The sequence below is a fragment of the Indicator indicator genome, chromosome 21 (assembly GCF_027791375.1).
Source record: "Indicator indicator isolate 239-I01 chromosome 21, UM_Iind_1.1, whole genome shotgun sequence".
NCBI classification, from domain to species: Eukaryota; Metazoa; Chordata; class Aves; order Piciformes; family Indicatoridae; genus Indicator; species Indicator indicator.
Window position 1 is genome coordinate 13680730 of NC_072030.1, and position 15839 is coordinate 13696568.

Here is a 15839-nt window from a genome sequence, read left to right on the forward strand (position 1 = left end):
TTTTTGTGTCTTTTAAGTAAAAAAATGCAACTCTCCCCTCCCTCCCTCCCTCTCCTCCTCCCCCCCAGCCACCACTTCAGGGTTGGGTTTTTTTTTTTTTTCTTTCTTTTTTACAACATGGGGTTTAGGATTTTATGTTTTGGGGGGTGGGGTTTTTTTTTTTTTTTTTTTTTTCTTATTGTTGTTATTTCAACCTAAAAAAACCAAAAAAGCCCCTCCAGAGGTGGGTTTCTCCTGTCCAGCCAACAGTTCAGAAGGCTGATGTGTCCCACCTTGAGGGCTGGCACCCACTCTGGATGTCACTTTGTGTCACCTCAGCTCGCCTCGACCAGCCTGGGCTCTCTCCTCCTTTCTCTGCTGGAAGGACTCAGGGTGAGGCCTTGCAAACCCTCCCCACTAAGCATTAGGCCACCCCCACATCATGTCCCCACCCCCAAGGGTGGCCAAGGGGACAGAGGGAGAGGGTAAGACACCCCTCCCTCCCCCTCTCCCCCCCAGCACCTATGGGGCAGCTGAACTGGGGAGGTGAGGGAGGGTCACAGCCTTGCCCTGCCTCTTCCACTTCCTCTAAAACAAGGAAGGTGCTGAGGGAGGGGCTGGTTGCACAGCTGGTTTGGGGTCTTCTGGGGTGGTGCCACCAGGTGGGGAATGTTGGGACAAAGTGGGGTGACACCCCCCCCACCCAACCCAGCTCCAGTCCCTTCCCCTTCTCACCATGCTGCTCCCAGGCAGAGTAGAGAGGGGGAGGGGAGGGGGGAGAAGTTAAAAATGGGCCTGTGGGAGAGCTCAGCCACACTTGGGGACAGGAGTGTCCCCAGATGATGGGATATGGCAGGAGACACCTCCCCCAGTGCTGCTTCCAGGCACCTCCAAAGATGGGGAGGGGTCTATCCCCCTCCAACCATCCCCCTTCTTCCCCAGAAGGGGAGAAGGAGTTCAAACAAACCTCCCTCCATGGAGATAAAAGGAAGAAAAAAAAAAAAAAACAACAAAACAAACAAAAAAAAAAAAAAACCCAAAAATAAATCCAAGCACCATTTGTCTTTGGGTCCGAGTGTCCACGGAGGGGGGCCCTGGGCAGCAGCAGGAGCGTGGGCAAAGGCCACCGAGGTGTGGGTGGGAGTCCTGCTGGAGAGAGCTGGGAGTGCTGGGGGAGGAGGTGAAGGGAGGGAGGAGAGTGGAGCAGCCTCCGTCACGGAGTTCTGGTCGAGGTGAGGAGATACCAGTCCATTAAAAACCACTCAGTGCTGAGCTGCTGTGGGGAGAGAGCGGAGGAAGCATCAGAGCAGCGCCCAGGAGCCTCCCCACCACCTCAGGAGGACCTCAAGATCCTGCCACAGACCCTTCCCACCACCTTAAGGTCTCCAGGAGGACTCAAGACCCAAGACTCCACCATGGAAACTCTTCCCACCACCTCAGTACCTTGAAGAGGGGCTCCAGACCCCACCACAGACCCTTCCTAGCACCTTGAGAAAGACCCAAGATGCCACCACTCGGTCTTCCACCTCAGCAAGGACTCAAGATCCCATGCCACAGACTCTTCCCCTCAGGATCTCAAGGATTTGAGCCCAGACCTCTCACCAGAGGACCAAGACCCACAGACCTTCCACTGGAGGAAACCAGTCCCACCACGACCTCAGTGAGACCCCACCACGACCTTCCAGTGAGGAGAACCAAGACCCCACCACAGACCCTTCCTACTGTGAGGAGAAACCAAGACCCCACCACAGACCCTTCCTACTGTGAGGAGAAACCAGGACCCCACCACAGACCCTTCCTACTGTGAGGAGAAGCCAAGACCCCACCACAGACCCTTCCTACTGTGAGGAGAAACCAAGACCCCACCACAGACCCTTCCTACTGTGAGGAGAAACCAAGACCCCACCACAGACCCTTCCTACTGTGAGGAGAAACCAAGACCCCACCACAGACCCTTCCTACTGTGAGGAGAAACCAAGACCCCACCACAGACCCTTCCTACTGTGAGGAGAAACCAAGACCCCACCACAGACCCTTCCTACTGTGAGGAGAAACCAAGACCCCACCACAGACCCTTCCTACTGTGAGGAGAAACCAAGACCCCACCACAGACCCTTCCTACTGTGAGGAGAAACCAAGACCCACCACAGACCCTTCCTACTGTGAGGAGAAACCAAGATCCCACCACAGACCCTTCCTACTGTGAGGAGAAACCAAGACCCCACCACAGACCCTTCCTACTGTGAGGAGAAACCAAGACCCCACCACAGACCCTTCCTACTGTGAGGAGAAACCAAGACCCCACCACAGACCCTTCCTACTGTGAGGAGAAACCAAGACCCCACCACAGACCCTTCCTACTGTGAGGAGAAACCAGACCCCACCACAGACCCTTCCTACTGTGAGGAGAACCAAGACCCCACCACAGACCCTTCCTACTGTGAGGAGAAACCAAGACCCCACCACAGACCCTTCCTACTGTGAGGAGAAACCAAGACCCCACCACAGACCCTTCCTACTGTGAGGAGAAACCAAGACCCCACCACAGACCTTCCTACTGTGAGGAGAACGCCCACCAGACCTTCTACTGTGAGAGAACCAAGACCCACACAGACCCTTCCTACTGTGAGGAGAAACCAGGACCCCACCACAGACCCTTCCTACTGTGAGGAGAAGCCAAGACCCCACCACAGACCCTTCCTACTGTGAGGAGAAACCAAGACCCTACCACAGACCCTTCCTACTGTGAGGAGAAACCAAGACCCCACCCACAGACCCTCCCCCACTGCCTCAAGGACTCCTCAAGACCCTCAGAAGCACCTCAGCACCGCTCTCCCCAGCCCCCAGGGGCCCACCAGCAGCTGACCTGTCTCAGTGGTGCCGGTCCCTCTCTCTGTCCCTGTCCCGGTGCCGCTCGTGATCCCGGTTCCTCTCCTGGAAGTAGTCCTCGTGCCGGTCCTCGCCGTGCAGCAGCTCCCGGTGCCGCCGGCTGCTCTCGCGGGACCGGCTGGGGGAGCGCTCCCGGGAGCGGTGTCTTTTCCTGGGCAGACAGAAGGAAAAGAAGCTCCTGGGATGAGGTTCACCAAGGCCATGAGCTGGGTGCTGCACTTGGGTCACAAGGATCCCAGGAAGGCTCCAGGCTGGGGGCAGAGTGGCTGGAAACTGCCTGCTGGAAAAGGACCTGGGGGGTTGGTGACAGCAGCTGGAGAGGAGCCAGGGGGTGCCCAGGTGGCCAAGAAGGTCACCAGCAGCCTGGCCTGGATCAGCAAGAGTGTGGCCAGCAGGAGCAGGGCAGGGATTGTCCCCCTGGACTGGGCACTGCTGAGTCCACACCTGGAATCCTGGGGTCAGTTTTTGGCTTCTCACTCCAAGAAGGACATTGAGGAGCTGGAGCAGGGCCAGAGAAGGACAACAAAGGTGGGGAAGGGTCTGGAGAACAGGAATGGTGAGGAGCAGCTGAGGGAGCTGGGGGTGTTGAGCCTGGAGAAAAGGAGGCTGAGGGGAGACCTTCTGGCTCTCTGCAACTCCCTGAATGGAGGTTGAAGCAGGTGAGGGCTGGTCTCTTCTGCCAAGGGGCAAGTGACAGGACAAGAGGAAACAGCCTCCAATTGCCCCAGAGAGGGTTAAGGTTGGGCATGAGGAAAAATTTGTTGCCCTTAAGGGTTGTCAAGGCCTATCCAGGGCTTGTGGTGGGATCCCCATCCCTGGAGGGGTTTCTGAGCTGTGGAGCTGTGGTGCTGAGGACCATGGTTTGGTGGTGCCCTGGCAGTGCTGGGGGAAGGGTGGGACTCCATGACCTTTAAAGGTCTCTTCCAACCCAGACGATTGGTGGGGCTGCAGTGAAGCCACCTCAACACATCTCAAAGCCTCGGAGCTGTGAGTACCTGGAGGAGCTGCTGCTGGCACTGGTGCTGTAGGACTTGGCCTCAATGCCATGCAGGCAGTCTTTGAGGGACGAGAGGAGGACACGGCACCGCTCGTCGCTGGCCACGCGAGACTGCTTGATGACAGCGATGGCTGTGAGCAGCGTCTCGATGGCATCACTGTAATCACCTGGGGAGGGGGGAGACAGACAGAGAGGGGCTGAGGGATGAGGAACCACCACAGGATGGGGTCTGTGTGGGGAGCACACACACCAAGGTGGGCACGCACACACACACACACAGAGTCACTTTTACCTGCACTGGCGCCGGACACCGCCTTGGAGATGGCACTGCTGGAGATGGCCCTGTTCCTGTTCATGATCTCCTCAAACTCCCCTTCGCTCACTGGGGGGGCTGGAGGGCCAAGCTCCCGGCTGCACAGGGAGCAAAGCGGAGTCTTAGAATGGTGGAGGTGGGAAGGGAGCTCTGGAGCTCAGCCAGTCCAAGCCCCCTGCTCCAGCAGGGCACCCACAGCAGCTTGCCCAGCAGCACAATGCCCAGGGGGGGTTGGAAACTCTCCACACAAGGACACTCCACAACCTCTCTGGCCAGCCTGCTCCAGGCCTCCAGCACCCTCACACCAAACAACTTTCTCCTCAGCTTCACCTGCAACCTCCTGGCTTCCACTTTGTGCCCTCTGCCCCTTGGCCTGGCCCTGGGCACCACTCAGCAGAGTCTGGCCCCAGCCTCTTGCCCCCCACAGCTCCTTTAGCTCTTGCTGAGCATTGCTCAGCTCCCCTCTGGGGCTGCTCTTCTGCAGGCTCACCAGCCCCAGGGCTCTCAGCCTTTGCTGCTCACAGAGCTGCTCCAGGCCCCTCAGCATCTTCAGAGCCTCCCCTGGACTCTCTCCAGCAGTTCCCAGTCTCTCTTGAACTGGGGAGCCCAGAACTGGACCCAGTGCTCCAGCCTTGGCCTGAGTGGGGCAGAGTAGAGGTGGAGAAGAACCTCCCTTGCCCTGCTGGCCACACTCTTCATCATGCCCCCAGAAGACCATTTGCCTTCTTGGCCACAAGGGCACATTGCTGGCTCATGAGCAACTTGCTGCCCACCAGCACTGCCAGATCCTTGTCCATGGAGCTGCTTTGCAGCAGGTCAAGCCCTAACCTGTACTGGTGCATGGTGGTGGCAGGGGGGGGTCAGCATGCCCCTCAATTTGTCACTCCCTGTCACCTTCTCCACCAGCCTCTCTCACCTGCTGTGGTTGTAGGGGGCCATGGCCTTGCCGTAGGTGTCCGGTGGAGGACCCAGAGCCGTGTTGGGTGGGGGGAAGAAGGCAGGATTGAGGTGCAGGGCTGGTGGGACAGCCCCCGGCGGGGGCACAGCCAGGTGAGGGGGCAGTCGAGGCGGTGGGGGCATGAGATGCTGGTAGTGGATGCCAGGCGGGGGCGGGGGGACACCGAAGCCGGAGGAAAGGGGCGGGGGGGGTGGCATGGGTGGGGGGGGCAGCCCCATGAGGGGGAGGGCAGCAGGGGGGCGGTTGAAGAAGGGCAGGACTGAGGGGGGTTTGTCCAGGCGGGCGGGGGGCAGGGCATTCTCTGTCGGCGTGGCACGGCCATCCACGGAGTCCACCGAGTCTCGGGAGTGGGCCCTCGGGGGCACACCTGCAAGGGGCACAAGGGAAGAGCCATCAGCTGGGAGCAGAGGGGCCCACAAGTCTTGGAGATCTCCTCTTCCTCCTCTTCTTCCTTCCCACCCATGAGGAACCTCCTCTCTCCTACAACCCCAGGAGAGATTTGGGAGAGCTTGAGTTGCCCAGAGAAGGATCCAGCCAGCCAAACGTAGCCTCCACTTCCATGTGCCTCCAAGAAGACCCCAGCTGCACACACAGCACCCTGGGGACAATCACTCCTGGCCAGCCTGGCTCTGAGGAGGAAGCCACCAAGCAAGTGGGTTAGAGGGACAGAAGCAAAAAGCCACAAGGAACAGCAAGAGATCCCCAGCAGAGAGGTCGCTGGGGGCTCAGAGTCTCCAAAGATGTTAAATGACCCAGATTCAGAAAGGCCTGGGCATGGAGGAGCACCAGGGGACAGAACCCAAGTGCCAACAGCAGTGGAGATGCTGGAGGAAGGAGAACTTGGTGCCCGTGTGCCCTCAAAGAGAGGGACAGGAACCTTTGGTGTCCAAAGAGGCTTTGAGGATGAAACAGGAGAGTGATGGAAGACACTGTCCCTGCCCAAGTCCCTTGTGGGAGCCACAGCTCCCCACCAGGCCATCAAGCCAAGCACCGTTGGGGCACCAGTGCTCCCAGTAAGGGTTCACCCAAGCTCAGCTGTGCCAACAGAAGGCCCCTGGGGCCAGGCTGAAGGTCTCCATGCCTGGTGGGATGAGAGAAAGGAACGTGCCCAAACACCAGGGGCAGGTTGGGCCGTGGCCTAACACGGTGCTGCCAAGCAGCAGATGATGGCGCAGAGCCGAAGGAAGAGCAGTGAAGGTCACGACTCGGTCTGGGAGCTAAGGAAGGACTTTTGATTTTTGTTTTCTGTGTGCAAAAGGAACCATGGGATCTAGAAGGACCACAACTAATCAAGACCTCCTCAAACATACTCCTGGTGGTCAAGCAGTCTCAGGGTGTCACATCGCTGCGGGGTGAGGACCACCCTATTGTCACTGCAGAAAGCCCACGGCCAGGCCCCGGCTGGGAAACTGCGGCACCTTACCTCCGCAGGGATGGACACATTCTGGAGGAGGTCCAGAGAAGAACTACTAATAGATATGGAGGGTCTTAGCTATGTTGATAGGCTGAAGAGCTTAAGCCCATTCAGTTTGGAGAAGAGGAGGAGGAGGCTACGAGGGATCTTCGCAGTGTGTGAGCACCTAAAAAAGGGGATCATAAAGACTCGGGTCAGGAGCTAATCAGACTCAGCAGTCAAAGGAAACAACCCCCAGAAGACACCTGGTAGTGGTTCCCACCCCCCCACACAGCCCGAGGGGGTCTTGGTGGCTTCAGGCTGACAGCTCTGCTGGGGATCTGTGTGGAGAACAACCCTCCCCAGCCACGCTGTGTCTTCACCTCACTCACGTTTGCGAGCCTGAGCCTCGAACTGTGACAGGTTCTGCCGGGTTGCCAGCCTCACCTCCACCTTGTCCCCATTAAGGATTTTGCCAGGGAGCAGCTCCAGGAGTTTGTGGACTGAGTTTTCAGAGGCCACCACCACCTCTGCGTACCTGGGGACAGAAAAACCTGGCTGTCAGCCCCACCTGCTTCACAGCCCCCTCCCCAAACCCTTCCATCCCTCCTCATCCCACCTTCCCTGGCAGCTGAACCCAACCTGGTGTCACATGTCCCCTCCTCTCTGTTCCATCCCAGCTCCACAGCAGATTTGCATCATCCTGTGCCAACTGGGAAAAGCACCATCTGCCCCCTTGCTCCCTATAACCAAAGCATGTGGCCATGAGGGCCTGCTTGCCCCATTTCAGACTGGTTTGGGATGGCAGGGACCTCAAAGATCATCTGAGTCCAACCCCCTGCCATGGGCAAGGACAGAGAATCACAGAATGATATGGAAGGGAGCTCTGGAGCTCAGCCAGTCCAACCCCACTGCTCAAGCAGGGCACCCACAGCAGCTTGCCCAGGAACACAATGCCCAGGGCGGGTTGGAAGCTCTTCAGGGGAGGAGACTTCAACCAAAGCATGTTGAGCCAAGCCCCATCCAACCTGGACTTGAACACTTCCAGGGATGAGGCATCCACAGCCTCTCTGGGCAACCTGTTCCTGGGTCTCAACATAGAATCCCAGACTGGTTTGGGTGGGATGGGACCTTTCAAGCTCATCCAGTCCAACCCCCTGCAGTCAGCAGGGACAGCCCCAACCAGAGCAGGTTGCTCAGAGCCCCAAACAACCTGACCTGCAGTGGTGCCAGGGCTGGGGCAGCTCCCACCTCTCTGGGCACCCTGGGACAGGCTCTCACCACCCTCAGGGGCAAACATTTCTCCTTCTCTCCAGTCTCAATCTCCCTCTGTTAATTCCAAACCATCACCCTTTGTCCTGTCACAACAGGCCCTGCTCACAAGTCTTCCCCCAGCTTTCTTCTCTGCTCCTTTAAGTCCTGAAATGCTGCTAGGTGGTGTCCCTGCAGCCTTCTCTTTTGCAGGCTGAACAAGCCCAACTCTCTCAGCCTGTTCTCCACTCCCCCCAGATCTCTCACCCTTTTGACTGGCCATTGGCTCTGCTCTCTGCAAATTTCAGCTCCACAACATCGTAGACACCAACTGAGCGGATGGTCTGGATCAGCTGCTGGTCAGTTGTCCACTGAGGAGAAGATGGGAGAGGCTGGGGTCAGCTCACAGAGCCCCTCACAGGGCCCATGGTGTTCCCCAGGCTCAGCACTCAGGGGCCTGGGGTTGAACACTTGACTACAGGCACCCTCAGAGACCCCCAGGGAGCTTAACGTCAACCTTGAGGCTGAAACAAGCCCTAGGGATAGCTAAAAGAGTTCTCTGGAGAAGACAGAGCCTTTCCAGACTGTTCCAGTCAACAGGAGATTCACAGTATGGTAGGGGTTGGAAGGGACCTCTGGAGCTCAGCCACTGCTCCAGCAGGGCACCCACAGCAGCTTGCCCAGCAGCACAATGCCCAGCGGGGGTTGGAAGCACTTCAGAGAAGGAGACTTCAACCAGAGCAGGTTGAGCCAAGCCTCATCCAACCTGGACCTGAACACTTCCAGCCATAAGGCATCCACAGCCTCTCTGGGCAACCTGGGGCAGTGTCTCAATAGTGAAGAGAATGGTAGGGGGTTGGAAGTGACCTCTGGAGATCATCCAGTCCAACCCTCATGCCAAGGCAGGTTCACCTAAAGAAGGTCTGGGAGGCAGGGAAGGGCACCTGGTCCCAGGAAGGCAGGGAAGGGCACCTGGTCCCAGGAAGGCAGGGAAGGGCACCTGGTCCCAGGAAGGCAGGGAAGGGCACCTGGTCCCAGGAAGGCAGAGCCACAAGGCACCACCACCACCACCACCACTGTTCACTCATCCCATGCTGGATTTGAAGCTGCTTGCTGCTCCCAATGCTTTTTCCAGGAGGCTGTGGCCAAAGCCCAGCTGGGGAGAGGCTGCCAGCAGGGCCTGAGGGGACGCCACTCACCCAGGAGAAGCTGCCCACGTAGACAGCAGCTCTCTTGTTGCGCAGGCCGCTGTAGGTGTAGAGGATGGCAGGAGGTTTGGAGTTGGGCTTGGGAGAAGGCTCCTGGCGGATCTCAGGAGGCGCCTCGGAGGTGCTGGTGCGGCTTTCACTGGGCTGGGAGCTGGCTGCTAAGACGTCGTCGTAGAGATCCATCTGATCAGCATTACTGAACTCCGAGTCCTGCCAGGACAAACGACCATCAGCACCTCTGCAGGGCACCCCAGTAACAGCTGGGGGGGGAACCACACCTCACAAAGGGACCTGGAGGGGTCTTAACAGTCTCAACAGGCCTTTGGATCCCCGTCCCTGCCGGGCTACTCCAGCACAGCCCAGCAATGAGCGTCACGCAGAAGCCCACCCCCCAGCTGCCACCACAAGGAGATGCTTCCAGGTCATCTCATGGTGCTGCTCATGAGGCATGCTGGAGGTTAGGAAGCCTCCTTCATGGTTGGCAAAACAGTTGTCCCAGTTCAGCTCATGAGCCCCTCGGAGGCAGCACAAGCTGGGTCCAAGGGTTTAGTGGCCAAACCACTCGTCTAGGGTCTGTAGTTAGAAAGTTGTGAATCCCAGGGGGGTTGGTGAGATGAGCCAGGGGGTGCCCAGGTGGCCAAGAAGGTCACCAGCATCCTGGCCTGGATCAGCAAGAGTGTGGCCAGCAGGAGCAGGGCAGGGATTGTCCCCCTGGACTGGGCACTGCTGAGGTCACAGCTGGAATCCTGGGGTCAGTTTTGGGTCCCTCACTCCAAGAAGGACATTGAGGAGCTGGAGCAGGTCCAGAGAAGGGCAACTAAGCTGGGGAAGGGTCTGGGGAACAGGAATGGTGAGGAGCAGCTGAGGAGGGACCTGGGGGTGTTGAGCCTGGAGAAAAGGAGGCTGAGGGGAGACCTTCTGGCTCTCTGCTGCTCCCTGCAAGGAGGCTGGAGCCAGGTGGGGGTTGGGCTCTTCTGCCAAGGAAGAAGTGACAGGACAAGAGGGAATGGCCTCAGGTTGCTCCAGGGGAGGTTTAGGTTGGACATGAGGAACAATTTGTTGCCCTGGAGGGCTGTCAAGACCTGTTCCAGGCTGCCCAGGGCAGTGGTGCAGTCCCCATCCCTGGAGGAGTTTCCAAGCCCTGGAGCTGTGGTGCTGAGGGCCATAGGTTGGTGGTGCCCTGGCAGTGCTGGGGGAAGGGTTGGGCTCCATGATCTTAAAAGTCTTCTCCTGCCAAAACCATTCTCTGAATCACTGTCCTGAAGGAATCCACACGGAACAGACTGAGCACTTGTTGGCTCTCAGGAGCCTGCTGCTCCTCCTGGAGCTGCCCCTTCTCCTTGGTGACATGCCACCATGCTGTGTCCTTCCTTCAGCACTTTGGGTTTGCAATGACACCCTGACACAAGTCCCTGCTGGCCCACCAGACCCAGCTCAGCACTGCCCTGCCAAACCACACCCTGCTTGGGCTGATGCCCACCCCTTGCTTCTACCACCCCTTCCAGGGTCCACTCTTCTCCTGGGCAACGGGACAATCCCTTTGGCATCTCTCCAGCCCAGCTGCCCAGCTCTCAAGCCCCACAGCAACAAGATCAAGATCTCCTTCCCCAAGATGGAGCAATGGGCTCAAGCTTTGTGACACTTGACAGAACCATGGAGCAGCTTTACATGCAAGGAGGTGGAGATGTGAGGAACAACTCCAGAACCACGAGGCTTGACCAGTGCTGCTTTTGATTTTTTTTCTCCCCCTCTCCTCAACTTCAACCCCAAAGCATCTCCTTTTCCATCTGCTCCAGCGCACACCCTGTGCAAGCAGAGGTTCACCAGGGTGTCCTGAGCAAATGAGGACAAGACTCAACCTGCTGCTGTGGGAGGGCCACCAGGAAGAAGCTCACCTTTTGTAAGCATGTGAGGGCAAGAGTTCAGCGGTGGAAAACCAAACGTCCTCGACGGACGAGCCTCTCGCTCCTTCACAAGGCACACGCTTCACTGCAGAGGGGTCTAGGGGAGGTTCAGGTTGGAAATTAGGAACAGTTTCTTCAAGGAAAGGCTTGTCAAAGCCTGGCCCAGGCTGCCCAGGCCAGTGGCTGGAGTCCCCATCCCTCGAGGGCTTTCAAAGCCGTGGGGATGCGGTGCTGAGGGCCATGGTTTAGCGGTGCCCTGGCAGTGCTGGGTGCAGGGTTGGACTCCATGATCTTAAAGGTCTCTTCCAACCATAACCATTCTGTGATTCCATGACTGCACACCCACCCCCAGGCCCTCCTCACCTCGCCACAACCTCGGTTTTGGGGCCTTCAGAGGCCTCCTGAGGGCTCCTGCACACACAGACACTCGCACACCACCTCCCTTCCCCTCAGCAGCACAAACTGAGCAAAGAGGAAGCTTCTGAGCTGTGAATTCCAACGTCCTAGATCTGCCTTCCAAAACCCAGTTTGTTCCAGCCTGGATTCAACTGGGATTGTACATTCCAGTGCTGTGTTTACTACTGAGCTCCACACTAGTTGCTCACCCAGATGCAGAGCAGAAGCTTCATGCTACAAATGACTATGTTGGTCTCTGTCCCATGGGACCAAGGTACAGCTCCATCAGCACAGAAACCAAAGCTTCTGCTCCCAAATCACACAGAACCCCAGCATGCTGGGAGCTGGAAGGGACCTCTGGAAATCATCCATTCCAACCTCCCTGCCAAGGTAGCTTCACCTAGAGAAGGCCACAGAGGAACACATCCAGGTGGGTTTGGAATGTCTCCAGAGATGGAGACTCCACCACCTCTCAGGACAGCCTGTATCAGTGCTCCCTCAACCTTACATTAAAGTTCCTCCTCACACTTAGCTGGAACTTCAGATGTTCCAGTTGGTGCCTGTAACCCCTTGTCCTGTCACTGGGCACCACTGAAGAAAGCCTGGTCCCATCCTGCTGACACCCACCCTTGAAGTGTTGCTCAGCATTGATGAGATCCCCCCTCAGACTGCTCTTTTCCAGCCTAAAAAAGCCCCAAATTCCCTCAGCCTTTCCTCATCAGAGATGTTCCAGGCCCCTCAGCATCTTTGCACCCCAAATATTTCATTGCAGGCTTTCCAAGGAGCTCTTCCTTGCCAGCAAAAACTATTTTTGAGGCAAGTTCTGAGACTATCTGAGCTGCAGAACTGATAGAAGGGCTTAAAGAACTTCCAGCACAGGAGGAAATTTTAGTTCTCACTCTCCAAACATTTGTTTAATTCACCTCCCACACTCCTGTTCCCACCAAGTGCCTCCAGACATGGACCTTGGCTGGAAGATTTTTTTTATCACCCTTGAAAGACTCAGAAGGTTAGCAACAGAAATAAGGAAGGAGAAATCACTCAGAAAGCCTTGGTTGGGTTACCTAAGGGATCACAGAATGGTTGGGTTGGAAAGGACCTTAAAGATCATCTAATTCCAACCTCTCAGCCATGGGAAGGGACACCTCTTACTTGAGCAGGTTACTCAAGACCTCATCTAACCTGGTTTAGGGTGAATCAGCTTGGAAGTTTGTAGAGATCATTGGGGAAAGCCCTCTGGAGATCCTCTCCTCCAAAACTTAACAGCCTGATGGGAAGCTGGTGCAGAAGTACTGCAGCTGAAGCACTTGTGGTCACTGAATCACAGAATCATGGAAGCACAGAATGGCTTGGGTTGGAGAAGACCTTGAAGATCCTGGAGTCCAACCCTTCCCCCAGCACTGCCAGGGCACCACCAACCCATTGCCCTCAGCACCACAGCTCAGAAACCCCTCCAGGGATGGGGACTGCACCACTGCCCTGGGCAGCCTGGGACAGACCTTGACAACCCTCAAGGGCAACAAATTGTTCCTCATGTCCAACCTAAACCTCCCCTGGGGCAGCTTGAGGCTGTTCCCTCTTGTCCTGTCACTTGTCCCTTGGCAGAAGAGCCCAACCCCCACCTGGCTCCAGCCTCCTTGCAGGGAGCTGCAGAGAGCCAGAAGGTCTCCCCTCAGCCTCCTTTTCTCCAGGCTCCACACCCCCAGGTCCCTCAGCTGCTCCTCACCATTCCTGTTCTCCAGACCCTTCCCCACCTTTGCTGCCCTTCTCTGGCCCTGCTCCAGCTCCTCAATGTCCTTCTTGGAGTGAGAGGCCCAAAACTGACCCCAGGATTCCAGGTGTGACCTCAGCAGTGCCCACTCCAGGGGGACAATCCCTGCCCTGCTCCTGCTGGCCACACTCTTGCTGATCCAGGCCAGGCTGCTGGTGGCCTTCTTGGCCACCTGGGCACCCCCTGGCTCCTCTCCAGCTGCTGTCACTAACCCCCCAGGTCCTTTTCCAGCAGGCAGTTTTCAGCCACTCTGCCCCCAGCCTGAAGCCTTCCTGGGGTGGTTGTGACCCAAGTGCAGGACCCAGCCCTTGGCCTTGTTGAACCTCATCCCATTGGCCTCACCATGGATCCAGCCTGGTTGGACTCTTCTGGGATTTTTCCAGGAAGGACAGAGGAAGCAGTGTTCCAGAGCCAGAGGGTGACTGGGAAAGGCTGCTGGAAGCAGCTCGGGTGTTTGCTTCACAACTCACCTTCCTAGGGAGATTCCCCATATTTTGGGATTTTTCCAGCCAGCTCATCCCAACCTTTCTCCAGGGCTCTCAGTGAAGAACACCTGCTTCTTCCCAAGCTCCTGGCAGTTCCCTCACCTCTGGGATAATTAAGTTTCCACCATTTTCATCATCTCTGAAGGTCTAACCCTGGGGTAGCCTCACCCATCAACCTCCCACCTCCTCAGAATCAGGTTCAGCACCCTCAGCTCTTTCTCAGCCCCCTGTGAGCTCATGGCCATTCTTTCCTCCACGCTTTTTGCTTGCTCTCCAGCATGGATCAATTCTCCTCCATCAGCTTTCCACACCTTCCAGCATTTGTGTTCACACCTGTTCTTTCCTGATCCCCAAAATCCCTAAAACCTGCTGCTCTAACAGCTACAGCCCCACAGCCACCTTCTTCATCAGCCCTTCCTCCATGTCCTAGACAAGCCTGGGGTGGCAGAGGTACCAACAGGCACCTCTCTGACTTCAGCTACAGCTTCTCAGTGTTGGTGATCCCAAGGGTTTGGTGCTCTGAGTTCTTCCACTTCGTTGGTCCTCTCTTCCAGCTTGGATTTCTCATTTCTCCAAGCAGGAAAACTACCTCCTCCAATCCCTGCTCATCACTGCCCTGGCAAACGGCCTGCTCCATGCTTAGCTTCCCCCTTCCCAAGTACTTTCTGATCATTCCCACGTTGAAACTGGCTCAGAGACCCTTTATTCCCAGCTCAAGGTGGCATCCCCTGGGATTTCAGAAGCCTCAGCTCCCAAAGGGACTCTCCAGTGCTGTCTCACCCTGTCCCATGCACACCAGTCACATCTCCCACTCCTCTCCACATGCATCTCCACACTAATTACTCCAGCACCTCACTAAGGAGTTGGCTGACAGTGGTTAGGGTGGTCTCAACACCTCCCTCTCCCCCTAAAAAAAAAAAAAAAAAAAAAAACGAGGGGGGGATCTTCCCTTAAGCCCCAAGCCCCCACAGCAGGAGACACTGCTCACCTGGTTGAACTCCTCGTCGGCGTAGATGTCGATCAGATCCACTCCCTCGGACATATTTCTAGGGCCAGGAGCAGGAGCCCAGGCTGGGACCGGGGCCAAGAGGGAAGATGCAAGGTGCACTGCAGTGAGGGAGCAAGGAAAGGGGGGGAAAAGAGTCAGTGAGGCTACTGGGGACACACTGGGCATGTGTATCCCAGTCCCCTCTGCACCTTCCAGTCCTCTCCGTCCCCACCTAATTCCCTTAGCCCCATCTCAATCCCTCCTCTCCCTTCCCACTCTTCTCAGTCCCCCACTTCTCTCTACATAACTGTGCCCCACTACTTCAGTACCAGCATCAGCCACTTGCCCCCTCCCACAAACCCACAGCCTCACCCCACACCCATTGGGTCAGGGGAGGAGGTCCTACAGCAGGGATTCCCTTGGGGGATCATCTCACCTTGCTCAGCCCCCGTTTGCTGGGGGCCACCCCTCGGACCAATGCGGCCCTGTTCCTTGGGGGCAAAAACTCTCCTCAGGGCAACCACAGCTTGCCCCTCATGGGACATGGGGGAGCCACAGCCCCCTCGACACCCCCATCACACAGGGACACTCCCACCTCGACCCCAACCTTCATTAAGGGCCTATCCTAGGGGCAACAACTTCCCTCGGTGGGGGCAACCACAACTTGCTGCTCGTAACACCTGGGGGGAACCCCAATCCCTTCGACACAGCCCACAACGGGACAAGCCCACGGGGAGCCCTTCTTCCCCTTCTCTGAGGGCCACCCTTGGGGGCAACATGGGCCCGCTCTCCATCCCCGGGGGGCAACAACGCCCGGCAAGGGGGGCAACCACAGCCTGCCCCTCAGAACACTTGCAAAGTAGTAGTAGTGGTGGTGGTGGTGGTGGGCTACAACCCCCCCCAGCTCCCCCTAAATCAAACACAAGGGCTCATTCCCTTACACCTCGACCCTTCCCTGGTGAACCCCCCCCCCCCTCCCCCCGGAGCGGGGACTTCCCAGTTCGAGTTGGGCCTCCCCGCCCCGGGGCAGCAGCGCCGCCGCCCCCTGGGCCAAATCCCCTCCACGGTCCCGCTTCCATTTCGGGGAGCAAGGAGGAGGGAAAGACGGAAAGGAAGGGAGAAGGTTGCGGCTCTCGGTCAACCTCGCCCCGGCCCCCGGCCCGGCCCCGGCTCGGCCCCGCCCGTTTACCGCCAGCAGGCCCCGAGCGCGCGCCAACCGCGCTCACCGCCACCGCCAGCGCCGCCGCGCCACGTCCCGCCCCTTCCGCTCTACGTCACGCCTACTTCCGGCCCGCCCCGCCGAACCA

At 57.6% G+C, this 15839-nt stretch overlaps 1 protein-coding gene across 1 annotated transcript; it reads right to left on the bottom strand.

The window, feature by feature from the left end:
- Positions 1-1026: 1026 nt before the first annotated feature.
- On the bottom strand, positions 1027-14586 carry CPSF7 (cleavage and polyadenylation specific factor 7). Its single transcript, XM_054390649.1, has 9 exons — positions 14533-14586; positions 8980-9198; positions 8048-8151; positions 6922-7067; positions 5095-5503; positions 4158-4276; positions 3864-4032; positions 2846-3019; positions 1027-1255 (listed from the first exon to the last, which is right to left on the bottom strand). The coding sequence occupies exons 1-8, from the start codon at positions 14584-14586 to the stop codon at positions 2851-2853; spliced, it is 1389 nt and encodes a 462-aa protein (XP_054246624.1). The 3' UTR covers positions 1027-1255; positions 2846-2850.
- Positions 14587-15839: the final 1253 nt, after the last annotated feature.

Excerpts from the sequence above, each read along its gene's own strand:
- CPSF7 (XM_054390649.1), bottom strand. The coding sequence starts at position 14,586 with ATGTCCGAGGGAGTGGATCTGATCGACATCTACGCCGACGAGGAGTTC. Across the intron at positions 8,152-8,979 it reads ACGTGGGCAGCTTCTCCTGG|TGGACAACTGACCAGCAGCT; the intron begins GTGAGTGGCGTC and ends TCTTCTCCTCAG. Across the intron at positions 7,068-8,047 it reads GCCAATGGCCAGTCAAAAGG|GTACGCAGAGGTGGTGGTGG; the intron begins GTGAGAGATCTG and ends TTCTGTCCCCAG.